Raw genomic sequence first — 14116 nt, forward strand, 5'->3', positions numbered from 1 at the left:
TCTCCTTGACGCTTTGCCAGACTTTTACCGCAGCTGTCTTTAGCTGTTTGTTCATGGGTCTTTAGATTTGTCTTCAGCAAGTCAATGCATGCTCCATCAGGTTGAGATCAGGTGATTGACTCAGCTATTGCAGAATATTCCACTTCTTACACCCTTTAAAAAAGATATTGGGATATTGTCCATCTATACGGTAAAGCACCATCCAATCAACTTTACTGAAACTGGCTCAGTATTGGCAGACAGTATGTCCCAACACACTTCATCTGCTTCTGTCACATCATCAATAAACACTAATGACCCAGTGCCATTGCACGCCCATGCTATAACACTGCCCCTACTCACCATCTTTTACAGATGATGAGCTGTCCAGGCCTTCTCTATGCTTTTTTTCCCTTCCCATTATTCTGGTACAGGTTGATCTTAATTTCATCCGTCCAAAGAATGGTATTTCTATTCTTGAGGCTTAGCAATGGTTTGCACCTTGTGGTGAACCCTCTCAATGTGCTCTTGTGAAGTCTTCTCTTTATGGTAGTCTTGGATAATGATATGCCTTCCTCCAGGAGAGTGTTCTTCACTCAGCTGGATAATATTAGGGGCTTTTTCTTTGCCACAGAAAGGATCCTGTGATCATCTGACACTTTCTTTAGTGGACTTCCAGGTCTTTCTGTGTTGCTGAGCTTAGCAGTGTGTTCTGAGTGTAGAGGAACTGATGATTAGGCTACTCTTAATGTCCTCGCTATCTTCACATGCATTGAGAACTCCTTTGACCGCAATGTTGTGGGTTCACAAATGTAAATGCAACACACGGAATCAACTCTGTGGCATGTAGCTGCTTTAATTGATAAAGAAATAGTAAAAGAATAGCCTGCACCTGTCAGCGAAACTGCTTTTGCGTCAACCGTCCAATTTCTTTTGGTCCCTTTTCAGAAAAGCGATGGCTAAAGCTGTGAACCTTTTCATCTATTTGCATGTGAATCCTGTCAAATTAAAGCTGAGACTAAATGTCACTGTCCAAATACGTATGTAACGAACTGTGAAGAGACACAACCTTAGATGACGCTTTTGCAACATTGACCTCTTAAAGGATAATGACACAGTGCTGTCAGCAGAGGGATAAACATCGAGCACAAACATAGTAAACATGTCCTGATCGTTTAACTGCATTATTTCATGCACTTCTTACTAAACAAATGTTTTAATTTCGTTGCGCTGACTTAAATAGAGACTCGGGGACTGGACACGTGGTGGGGAACTATCTGGGCTCTTATCTTCCACTGTATGTCTATTACATATTATGTTAACATCTTTAATATCTGTACTCTGATTCTCCTGCAGACCGATTCTTCTCCGTCTATGTCACTTGCCCAACTCGCCAAGGTACTGTTTGTTTACATGCCGGCTGTACTTCCAGCCGGCAAAAATATTTCTTGAGTTGAATAGGTGTGTCCTTTTTATGTATTTATTTATTGTTCTTGCTGGCTTGACGTCGTCCTCTTCTCTTTTCCCCCCTCTCTCCATGATGTGTTGTAGACTGCAAACCTGGTTGATGCAAATGCATCAGAGGAGGACAAGATTAAAGCCATGATGTCTCAGTCCAATCACGAATACGACCCGATACAGTTAGTATACACAAATTCATCTTTACTTGAGTAAAGTTGAAACTCATGAATCGGCTTACAAAACAACATTCCCTATAGTTTAAAAAAATCTATCGATCTTGTCTCTATAGTTACTCCAAAAAGGCAGTTGGACCTCCGCCTGCGCACTACACATGCTTTCGTTGTGGAAAGGCTGGCCACTACATCCGACAGTGCCCCATGCTGATGGTAACTATCGTGCATATTTTCATTTTCATAGTCAGCGTAACTGATACAGTGTAACTTCTAAGAAAGTGATGTCTGCTTTTTGGATAATTGTTTTCTTTTTTTTATCTTTTTAGGTTCAGGATAAGAGTGTGGAGGGTCCCAAACCAGTAAGGATTAGTAAGGGCATTCCTCAGAGCTTCATGGTGAAAGCAGAACCAGGCACCAAAGGAGCCATGTTGACCAGCACTGGAGAATATGCTATACCTGCTATAGATGCGTATGTGTCAAACACACTTTGTTTGTCAGGAACAATTTTGTACCCGTGTCTACAAACACATACTGCTGTTGTTTTCTATTTGTGTGTAACCTCGTCCTCAAAATGAAATGTGTTATTACAGGGAGGCGTATGCGCAAGGAAAGAAGGAGCGCCCACCGTTTGTTCCACACGACCAGTCGTCATCCGAGGACGATTCAGACCCGATCCCAGATGAACTCCTGTGTCCGATCTGCAACGACCTGATGACTGACGCTGTAGTTATACCCTGCTGTGGAAACAGTTACTGCGATGATTGTGAGTTCTCACCGTTGATGTGCATTTGTGCATTTTGCACAAGTCTTTGTCGAGCACAGAGTTATCTCAAGGGACTCTACTGTCTATATTTTGGTCTGTGTTTAAGTGTTTATTTTGCAACAACTTTCAACAGTTATTTTTTGGGACAAATCCACTGTGGAAATGGCAGAAATGTCCATTCATCCAACAGTAGCCTCTCTAGAGTACTGCAGCCCTAGGACATGCTGCATTTCTAGTAATTGGTGAATTTCTCATTCTTGATGGTTCAAATTTGTCTTGCTGTTATTTTCCACAGTATTTTGTGCTGAGTCCATGTCTCTGGGATTGTTGAAAGTCCCTGGAGAAAAAAATGCTTAGATATAGATATAGAGATATAGATATAGATAGTTTAAGCAGGTTGAGGGGAAGTCAAGAATGTGTATTGTCATAAGATATATGTATATAAAAGGTAAATTATCTCTAATTAAGGACACATTGTTTTCAGGTATCAGGACGACCTTGTTGGACTCAGAGGAACACATCTGCTTCACATGCAAACAGTCAGACGTTTCACCCGATAACCTCATCGCCAACAAGTTTCTTCGACAGGTAAACACATCAAATGCATTTTAATACGTTCCATTGTTTGGTTAATTTAGCTCGAATTAAAAGCAAAAACACATTTTTGTAAATGAATCCCATCTGTTGTCCTTCATGCAGGCTGTGAACAACTTTAAAAATGAGACTGGATACACCAAACACGTGCGCAAGCAGCTCCAAAATGCAGCCCCGCCTCCACCGCGCCCTCAGTTGGTCAGGCCTCTGCACTCGAGACAGCAGGACCCGCTGCTAGCCAATGTCACTCACCCTCCTCCTACAAGCGCACCCTCCACTGCCCCTCAAGTACAGGTGCCGCCCCCTGCACCTGCACCTGCACCTGCACCTGTTTCTGTTGCTGCTGCTGCTGCCGCTACCGCTACCGCTACTGCTACTACTGCTGCTCCCACTCCTCCTCATACTGCTGCTATCGAAGGTCAAGATAATTCGCCAGCCCCTCCACCTGTTGTCGACCACCATTCTCCTATGCAGTCCACCAGCCAGGGTGAACCACCCCCACCAGGGTAAGTTTAGTCTAAAATCCAGCATGAAACCGCATAGACAACTGAAGAGCCCTTTTTAATGGGTCATAATGTGTTTCATGTTTCAGTGAATCCGACCCAGAACCCACTGTGACAACAGACTCATCAGGAGCCTCACAAAGTGGATCACAGGTGAGTTATGCTCATGAGTGTGCCGATATTCTGCCGTCACTTATTTCTCTTTTTTGGCGACCTTAAAGAAAAGTAAATGTGTCAATACAAGCTCTGACTTTAGAGCTAAGAGTGATTAAAGTGGGAATGTCATTTTTAAGGCTTTGTTCAGGATACATTGGATCAGAAACAGAAGTCAGGTTGAGCAATGGGACCAGATGTTTTATTTTTGTAATTTTGTAAAATTAGTTTGCACCATGTTAAGCTGAAAACCATCCTCAGTCCATACCTGTGAATCCCTGAACACCAAACTGTAACCTCTCTTGGAGTAACTACATTCTTCCTCTCACTGATTTTTCCTGCAGAACTATCATTTAAATATTGTTGGCCACCCGCCACCTGCAAGGCCACCTCACCCTTCAGGTAAGAGATGAATAATTTAGGCTATTTGAGCAGATTAAGTGAGCTTGACTGAAAGACATTTAGCAACTAACAAACCGTCTCTCTGCTCTATTAGGTCACCAGTCACGGCCCCACCACTCCTCTCAGAGAGGAGGAGGCAGACACTGGGAGAGGTAAGACCCGTCTGTGGAACAATCAAAGTTAAAAAGTTTGTATTGCAATATGCGACACTCACGGTTGTTTGTGTGCCTCCCCTCTTTGTACCAGGTCTTCTTACAGAAGTAGAGGAGAGCACCCCTCCTCTCACCTCCAAACAGCTCCACCCCCTGCACCTGTTCCTCCAGTGTTCCCAGCTCCTTCTCTCTACCCACCCCCACTACAGTACCCCCCATACACGTCTGGCCCTAGTCTTATCCCGCCTCCTGCCATCAGTTACCAGCCCCAGCCTGTTTATGCCCCTGGACCACCAGTGCTCAACCCTCCCTGGGTTACCTCTGGTGCACAGCCCCCTCTTCTCCCTCTTCCACCCTCGCTCTCTCAGCCCCCCCTCTCTAAGGAAGATTTCTACAGACAGCGGCACCACCGACAGGACAAGTGAGTTGTTTCTTTTCCAGCCACATCAGCTTATGTGGAATTTACATGTAAAATGTGTTACCTGGGATTATGAAGTTTCACACTGAGTAGTTTTGAAAGTTTCAGTGTTTTGTCTGTGTCCACAGAGTCACATCCAAACTGGATGAATTCACTAAAGACTTCCACAAAGAGCTGATGAAGTACAGAAATGCACCAAAGAGACGAAGACCGTCTTATTCTAGGTAACGTCATATCAAAATTGGTATTAGTTCTTACATTAATTACATATGCATAATCCTTTAAACCATTTGTTACATATTTTGCATAATCTGCTTTCGTTCTTTCTCTCATTGTTTCCCTCTCAACCATTTCATTTTCTAGGTCCCGGTCATACAGTCGTTCTCCATTCAGCCGTTCTTACTCCCGTTCTAGATCCAGATCGAGATCCAGGTCAAGATCCAGGTCTTATTCTTACTCCCCCAGTCGATCCCGCTCCCGTTCACGCTCCCATGGCCGGTCTTATCCCCGCTCCCCTTATTCCAGACGCAACGGACGCAGCTATGGACGTTCACGGACAAGGTCCCGCTCTCGTTCGAGGTCTTATGGGTATCGGCGCTCTGGCTCACCACGGTCTCCTCTCTCCTACCGGGGAGGGGGTTGGGAAGGCGCAGAAGCAGCAGGACCTTACAGGTCAAGATCACGGTCTCGGTCCCCTGGTGGATACCGGAGCCGCAGCCCTGGTGGACGGAAACCACCTCCTCGGGAGTTAGCACCATATGAACTGAAGGGTCCGAGCCCTGGTGGCCATGAGCGCTGGGATAAGTATCGACAGTGGGAGAAGGAGTACGCAGACTGGTACAACAAGTACTACAAAGACTATGACAACCAGCATCCCTCAATGCACCACAGAGCTCGTGGCAGCAGAGACAGGGAGAGGGACAGGATGTCTCCGTTATCTAGAGATTACTCCCCCCAGGGGAGAGGAAGAAGAGGGAGAGAAGACAGAGGTGCTCCACCTCACCATCCTCCATCCTCTTCTTCATCAGGTACCAAGTCCAGTGGCAAAGTTCTGAAGACAAAGAAAGTGAAAAAGAAGAAGACCGGGGACGAATCAGAACCGTCACACCAGTCGATGGACAGAGGCGATGCTACGCCAGTCAGAGATGAACCGATGGATGAAGTCCCCTCACTTGTTAAAACGCCTCCCCTGTCCTCAAAGCCTCAAGCTGGTACCGCAACCACTAAAGCTCCAGCCAGTAAAAACACAGCTGCATCCGTTAAACCCTCAACCAAGTCGACATCAAAGACTCAGTCAGATAAAACTAAGAAAGAGAAGGGTCAAAAAGTCAAAGCCAAAGTTAAGACGGAGAGTGTCAAGGTGAAGACTGACAAGGTGAAGAAAAAGACTGCAGAAGGAGTGGTGACCAAAAAGAAGGAGTCCTCTTCCTCCTCGTCCTCTGTTACTAAACCGTTAAAGACCATAAAAGCCAAACCAGAAGATCCCCCCAACTCAACTACGCCTAAAAAGGAAAAGAGTAAAAGCTCTACAGTGAGGCCTCCCCTGCTTAAAACCCCTCCAATGTCCTCCCAGAACCTGCCTCCACATCATCCCTCTCTTCATGACGGCCCTCGACCCGGCCTCGACATGCGGGGAAGAAGAGACGGCCCACCGAGTGGTGGTCTCCTTCCCCTCCCACATCAACACGGACTCCCACTCATGCATCAACCTCCCTCCCCAGTGGACAGTCGGAGGAGGATGGGAGAGGAGGGCCGATCTTTACTTGGACCTCCTCCCGGAAAGTTAAGGAGAATAGATGGGTTAGGGGGTGGAGGTGATGGCATGTCCCACTCACACATGTCCCATCAGCCCCTGCTCCACAGACTCCAACCCTCCTCAGACAGGCCTGGTCTTCTTCCTATACCAGGGAGCCGTGACATGGGCCGAGGTGATGGTGATCGAGGATCCATCAGACCCCTAATGGACTTTCAGGTGGGTCTATTGCTAATGCAGTCCTCAGAAGGAGATGTAGATGATTCAGTTGGCTTTTCTTTCTCATTCCCAAAGATTTGTCACGATTAATTACGACCATTAATCAACTTCAGAGCTTATTGTTGCCATAAATGGGCCAAAATCTCAACGTTTTAACACCCATGTAACATTTTGTGTGTGCTTTTGTTCATATTCAGGCTAAGCCACAGACCCAGAGGAAGATCAAGTTGAACAGAGATCTGGGGAGAAAAGGCAGCATTGAGACAGCAGCCTCGGACAGAGCGGAGAGAGGAGCCTCGGACAGAGTGGAGAGAGGAGCCGACAGAGGAGCCTCGGACAGAGCGGAGAGAGGAGCCGACAGAGCGGAGAGAGGAGCTGACAGAGGAGCTTCGGACAGAGCGGAGAGAGGAGCCTCGGACAGAGCGGAGAGAGCCGACAGAGGAGCCTTGGACAGAGCGGAGAGAGGGGCCTCGGAGAGAGGGGCCTCGGAGAGAGGAGCCTCGGAGAGAGCGGACAGAGGAGCCTCGGACAGAGCGGAGAGAGCCGACAGAGGAGCCTCGGACAGAGCGGAGAGAGGGGCCTCGGAGAGAGGAGCCTCGGAGAGAGCGGACAGAGGAGCCTCGGACAGAGCAGACAGAGGAGCCTCGGACAGACCAGACAGAGGAACCTCGGACAGAACGTCTTCAGGCCCTGAGAAGACCTCAGACCGATCAGTTCCTTCTAACACCTCTGAAGGAGACCGAGCGAGCAGTACAGCAGAAGGTTCTGGAAGAAAGGAGCGGTCACTGTCGACTGAGCGGGGAGTCTCCAGAGAGAGACCAGGAAGTGCTGGAGACAGACTGCAGGGCTCTGACAGAGAGCAGAGCAGGAGCTCAGGACAGGACAGAGAGCGAGACAGACCCTCTGGATCAGACCGAGAAAGAGACAGAAGCACAACATCCGACAGAGAGAGAGACAGGGGCTCTGGGTCAAGCTCACAGAAGGTAGCAGTTACAGTGGAGAGAGACACTGAAGGTGAAAGGTCGGTGAGGACGGAGAGGACAGAGCGAAAGACCTCCGGTAGTGGAAGTGCAGGAGGGAGGTCCGTCTCTCTGGATAAAATGACCATCGGAGAGAAATCAGCCGTCACCAGGAAAGTCACGGACCATCAGGAGAAACCAACCACATCGTCTAAGGAGAGAGGGGAGGGGTCGGAAAGAGCTGCTAAATCTAAAAGGTCTGTTACACTTTTCTCCTGCTTATCAAACCACCAACCATATCTACGATATGCTATGCCTCTATATAATGGGTCTGTAAACACAGTTGTTCATTTGTGTAATTATATTCTCTTATTTCCCAGGAGTGTGTCCAAGGACAGAACAGAGAGGAGTGTCTCCTCAGGAGAGAAACCAGCTGCTTCTCACAGAGAAGGTAATTTCAATTTCTGTATGTGTGCATGTGTGAAGAGATGCTAACTTTGATTTTGTCTTGTGCCATCTAATTAGGCATTGATTAAAGCATTGTTTCCTTTCTGCTCCTCCAGCAGCGAAAGACAAAGATGGCGAGGAGTCTGTTGTAAAGAGCAAACCCAGAATCAGCCGCAAGGCCCTGACGAGCCACACCACGAGCTCCACTAGGTGAGTCCATCATGCACAATTTTAAAATATTTTATATATTTTCATCACTTTCATTTTAAACTGTCCATCGTGAGTTTTGTGCAGTGCTCTTTTAAACGTCTGTTTTTTTTCTTCAGCACTAGGTCAACTCAAGAAACAAAGCGAGATTCGGACAAAGACCCGAAGAGTCTGTCCTCAAAACCTGCAGAGCAGCCTTCATCCAGCCCTGTGAACAGCTGTGGCCGCAGCCCGAGCATCAGCCCAGCATCCAGCCCGGCCAGAGAGGAGCCGCTCATTCAGCCTCCTCCTCGCTCCAAGTGGGAGAGAGAAGACGACGAAGAAGGCCAGGAAAACGGAGTTAGTGCACCCAAGGAGCCCTCACCAGTGCCACAGCAGAGGAGCCGAGGCAGGGAGGTGCAGACTGAAGCTCCTAAACCAGTCAGGAGTGAAGGCCGGGATGCTGCAAGGGAAGAGAGGAGGGGAGTAGTGAGAGAAGAGAAGAAAGGGAGAGCGCAGAAGGAGGAGGGTAAAGGTGGCAGGACGGCACAGACGAATTCGGACAAACCAACCAAAACAAAAATTGTGAGGGAGGAGGGGAGTAGAGTGAGAGAAGAAGGGAGAGCTCCAGTGAGAGAAGAGGGGAGAAGTGGAGGAGGAGGAGGAAGAGAGGAGGGCCGAGGAGTGACAGGAAAGGAGGAGAGAGCAACAGAATCCAGAGGCGGAGGAGGAAGAGAGGAGAGTCGTGCCCCAGAGCCCAGGAGGCAGCGTTTATGTTCTGACCTGGGTCGTGAGACAGACGAGGCGGCCTTCGTGCCCGACTACAGCGAGGGCGAAGGCTCAGAGCCGGAGAGGGGGAGGAGCGGCAGCCCCGGGTCCCTTAGCCAACCCTCCCACAGCCCCACCCCGAGCAACCAGAGCAGCTCCGGAACCGCCACGGCGGACAAGAAGAAGAAGAAACACAAGAAACACAAAAAACACAAAAAGCACAAGAAGCACGGCAGCCAGGACAAAGAAGGAGAACACAAGGAGAAGGAGCACAAGCACAAACACAAGAAGAAGAAACGCAAAAAGAACAAAGACAAAGATGCGGAGGAAGAGGAGGAGGAGAAGACTGAGAGAACAGAGGAAGGGGCTCCATGCTAACAGGCGGAGGCTTTGTTAATAAGGAGATAATGATGTACCCTGAAGTATCGGCTAACACTGGCATGCTGCTCCATCTGCCACTCGTAAGGAAGAGATGAAATGTGTCTTTGACTGTCCGTGACACTGAAGAAGGGCTGTCTGGCTGTTTTTCTAACTCTTAATGTCACTGCAGGCCCCCAAACTTAGACGGTACTTCTGTTGTGCTTGGATTGCAACATTATGACCGCTGCTGTGGTTTCCTTAATGTTCAACGTGAGCCTCTTGTTGTGACTTTGTGTCGGGGAAAAAGCTCGAGAGATGCTGTGGCCACAGTATTGTGATCATCCAAGAGCCGACCAGGAAAGGACTTTCTGATACCAACTGATCACACTGCAGTCAATCTAAATGATTGGAATAACAAACACTCTACTCAGGGATGTGATTGCTTCTTTGTAGAGGAGGAATTGCCGTTTCTCTGCCTCTTGATTCATTTGTAAATAGAGATTAATTGTTCCTTTTCCCTCGGTTTATTTTGCTCACATCCCTGTGTGCTGTTCAAGGCTTAAATGCTGATTAACCATTGCTATGAGGGCCCTTGTAAGCTCTTTTTGAAGGACTGTACTTGCGGTTTTGCATGTTTTAGCATATAAACTAATTATGTGTACTTTCCATTATTGCTAACAATTTTAAAACATTGATAATCTTACGTTTACGCAGTTACAGTTCATGCCGGTATTTTTTTTTTTTGCGTTAATCAAAAAAGGCAAAACGGTTATTTTTTTATTTCTTTTTGCAAAGGGTAAATCTCTGTGAAATGAAATGCAATAGCTACCTGGAAGATTATGACTCTTTGGAAATGGTCAGCAATATATAGTATTAATTTGCTAAAATCTGCAAAATCGCCAGTATGGTCCTTGTTAAAGTTAAAACAAACAAACATATGCATCTGTGCTACACTGGATTGTATAAATCTAGGATGTGTTTAATAATAATTGCAAATCAGTGTGCATGTTTTTGTTCCAAAGGTGCAGTTAGCTGTCTTATCACATTGTCTGAGTGAGTGGATGTGTGTATTTGTGTGAAAGTGAACTGTGACAGAAATGGAACGAGTTGGAGGACTAATGTTCTTACAGAGGAGTTGTTCATTTTCTCTTTTTTTTAATTAAAATGTTTTGACCTCATTAAAGTGTCTCAGTTGTATTTTTATTAATGTTTGAACCTTAAAGTTTCCCTGGTGTTCAAGAACTTTTCACTTGGATATAGAGGTCAGATAATAAGAAGGTTATGTATAAGGTTATATGGTTTCACTATCCACACTAATATATAAAAACAGAGTTAAAATTATACTGCAAACTGTATCCTTGAGTTTTCATGTGTAGCTTACTCCACTCTCACTGAGCTGCAGCTAAAACATGTCTCACGGTCTCTTAAATAATATTTAAATTATGCCAGCATTGAAGAGCATGACCACACAACTCATCTGGGTTCACACCAGTCTCTAAACTGTGCTGGCAAACCTCTCTATAACATTTGGACAAAAAAACAAACAGCTTAAGTAATAATAAAGACGCATAGTACAATGGAATAGACCTTTTTCACAGCAGCAATTCTGACATGAAATAGTAGGGGTAGGGCGGCATGGTGGTGCAGTGGTCAGCACTGTCTCCTCACCGCAACAGCATTCCTGGTTTGAACCTCAGCTGGGTCCTTTCTGTGTGGAGCTGTGCGCGGTTACCCTGTGTCTGTGTGGGTTCTCTGCAGCTACTCCGGCTTCCCACAGTCCAAAGACTTGCACTTAATATGTTAATTGGTGACTCTAAATTGGCTGTAGGTGTGAATGTTTGTCTCTACGTGCCCTGTGATGAACTGGTAACTTGTCCAGGGTGTACCCCGCCCCAGCTAGGATAGGCTCAAGACCCCTGCAGCCCTGATGAGGATAAGCAGTTACAGAAAATGGATGGATGGACAGTCGGGTAAACACAGTCTGATTCAGGTCAAACAGAGTCAGGCTGTTGTTGTGGTGCAGGTGGAAAGTCTCCGCTGCAATGAATGAAACAGAACCTTAATCTACATTCATGTCAAAATGGCTGCCAATTACAATTACACAGCATAAATAAGCTAAGTAAGGTTAGAGTGAAACTGCTCTAAGGGTACAACAGAAGAAATCATGCTCATATTACGGGTATGTGATGAAATGATATTTCTGATGCACTCCTCTGAAGTTTTTTGGCTACTCTCTGCGCTTATGTTCCTTGTGTGCATTGAACCATTTGTGCTTTCTTAAAATTAGAATACTCACATTACTAGCTGAGACCTGAATTTAATTAGTTGTGCTGTCAATTGTGTGTAGATCATACACAGAACACTTTTTATTCCTCTGCGCTCCCACCATCGAACGATGTGTAAACACAGGTGTAATACTCTAATTAAAATGTACTATTTATATATTTGGGTTAATTAAGAAGTCAGGATGGACTAAGAAGGATGGATAATGAATTACGTGCTACTGTTGATGTTTGTCACAAGTAGAAGGGACAACTGCAGCGCATACAGAGCACATGCCGCACATATAGACGATAAAGGAACAAAGATGTACTGCAGCACATGGTCTGTCAGATATATTTGGAAATAACTGGATTAGTCCTCGAAAGCAGTTCCTCAGACACAGACACAGTGGTTGAGTTTCAGGGTTTTTGGCAGCTCATTCCTTTACAAACATGAATAATTAAAGTAAAAACGTCCCAGCAGGAAACGAGTGCAGTGAGACAGACTGAACACTGTGTGGAGCTGTAAGTCCTGCAACTTTTAACTGAGGAGAGAGACATACATTAACAATCAAAATCTTCTGTGCCTCAGCTCAAAAACACAACCCCACACGTCTGTACCTCTCCCTCTCTCCCAGAGCACACAGCAATAAGCCTCATCGTGTTTGTGTTTGCGTGTCTGTGTGTGCGTGTCATAAGTGTGTGTACCTAATCGAAGAGATGACGTGACCGGTGGATCACAAACAGGCTGAAGGCTGGAGATGGGTTCACAGACAGGGTGAGGGAACACTGAGTGGCAGATGTGTTTTTCTCTCAAACAGCAGCACATTCTCAGCTTAGTCCATGCATTGTATGTGTGTGTGTGTGTTCATGTGCATGAGTGTGCATGTGTGTGTGTGTACATATTTAAGGTCATCCATAATGGACGCAGAGATCAGTGAGACCATTAGAGAAGATTAATATATTGTAATATTATAACCCCTGGCCAGATTATCATCAACCATCCTGTAAGGTTCACTCTGCATGTGTGTGTCCACACGTGTGTGTGCGCGCATGTGTACACCTGTTATTTGTCTGTGTGTTTGTGTGTCTGCTTCTGTTTTGTCTTACAAGCGTGACATCATTTCCTGTCATCGAGGCCAAAGGTTGCTAAGCAACTTCACTTCTGCCGATTGTCAGAAAAGATGCTTCTCCGCTGAGTGGTTCACAAACCTAACTCTCTCTTATGCTCTGTCAAAAATGTAATGTCTCTGGAAGATGCTGGCTTTGTGTGCATGATTGCCCATGCGTTTATATGGACCGCTGTGCATTTATGCTTGCAAACACTCTGCAGAAAAAGCTCAGGGAGACAGAGAGAGGAGAGTGGAGTGTGGAAATGTGTCTGCTGGATTCATATGATTCCTCGAACTAATAAAAAGTCAGTAATGTTGTTGCATGGTAGAATCCCGCCAGTTGTTTGCCTAAAATACAGCAAAATATCTTTTATATCTTATTATGCTTGTGGAAAAACTTTAATTTGTAACTCTGATTCTTTCATATTGTAACACCCACTGTGTAGAAGTGTACAAAAGCAGTAACATTTGGTACACATATCAATAAACTTGATGAATGAACTTTCTGGGTATCTACAGTATGTAGAGGCACATTTAACCATCGCCAAGTGCTTTCTCATGGTGAAATTGTCGGGTGTCATGAGATAACTTTTGTTATGATTTGGCACTATATAAATCAAATTAAATTGAATTAAATTAACCCTGTGGGGTGCGACTGTAAAAGCAGTTAAGCAGGCCATTGTTGGACTCTGGAGAGTTAAGTACAATGTAAGACGTCAGGAAGCTAGGAACTAAGAGGGGAGCAACTTAAGTATGTTTTCCACAATTCAGTAATTAGAGAGTATGATAACGCTGTTACAAGATAATATGGCAGAGAACCCATTTATATCAGTGAGGGGAAAAAAAACAATTAGAAAGTCCTCTCTGTATAATGGAATACAGTTCAACAGCGCCACAAACAAAAGCAAATAAAGTTGAATCAGTCCCTCAAACGTTTTAACAAAAATATTATACGACCTTTAGGAATCTATCTATCTAGTGGCCCGGTGTGTACTTCACTACATCAACATTTTAGATTAGCATACTAACATTTCTGAGGACAGCTGAGGATAATGGGAAACCCATTAAATTTGCAGGTATTTTTGACCTACTGGTTAAAAGGTTTCAGTGATGAAATTAAACTTATAAACTATTCATCCTGAGGGGGAACATCAATATATGTACTAAATGTCATGGCAATCCATACAGTAGTTATTGAGACATTTCACTGGAAACCACAAATGTCAACCTCATGGTGGCGCTAGAGGAAAAGTCAGGGGGATGTCCAATGTCGTTAAGGTTATTTTGTCTGGAGACCAGGAGTGTCTGTACAAATTTAATTGCGATCCATCCAATAGCTGTTCCAATATCTGATTCTGGACACGAAGCGCTGGCCTGACCGACCAAAATCCCCCAAACACCACATGACAGCCAGGAATGATGTAGCTGTAAACATCTCATACATATTTTAGTG

General features: G+C 45.5%; 1 protein-coding gene across 1 annotated transcript; it reads left to right on the forward strand.

Moving 5' to 3' along the window:
* The first annotated feature begins 934 nt into the window (after positions 1 to 934).
* Positions 935 to 10468, forward strand: LOC104939999 (E3 ubiquitin-protein ligase RBBP6-like). Its single transcript, XM_027282647.1, has 19 exons — positions 935 to 946; positions 1336 to 1377; positions 1531 to 1619; positions 1730 to 1826; positions 1940 to 2082; positions 2204 to 2376; positions 2861 to 2964; positions 3076 to 3258; positions 3445 to 3476; positions 3563 to 3626; positions 3971 to 4028; positions 4123 to 4180; positions 4275 to 4601; positions 4727 to 4822; positions 5013 to 6570; positions 6768 to 7786; positions 7910 to 7980; positions 8093 to 8186; positions 8303 to 10468. The coding sequence occupies exons 1-19, from the start codon at positions 935 to 937 to the stop codon at positions 9306 to 9308; spliced, it is 5226 nt and encodes a 1741-aa protein (XP_027138448.1). The 3' UTR covers positions 9309 to 10468.
* The last annotated feature ends 3648 nt before the right edge of the window (positions 10469 to 14116 follow it).

The sequence above is a fragment of the Larimichthys crocea genome, chromosome X, assembly GCF_000972845.2.
Source record: "Larimichthys crocea isolate SSNF chromosome X, L_crocea_2.0, whole genome shotgun sequence".
NCBI lineage: Eukaryota > Metazoa > Chordata > Actinopteri > Sciaenidae > Larimichthys > Larimichthys crocea.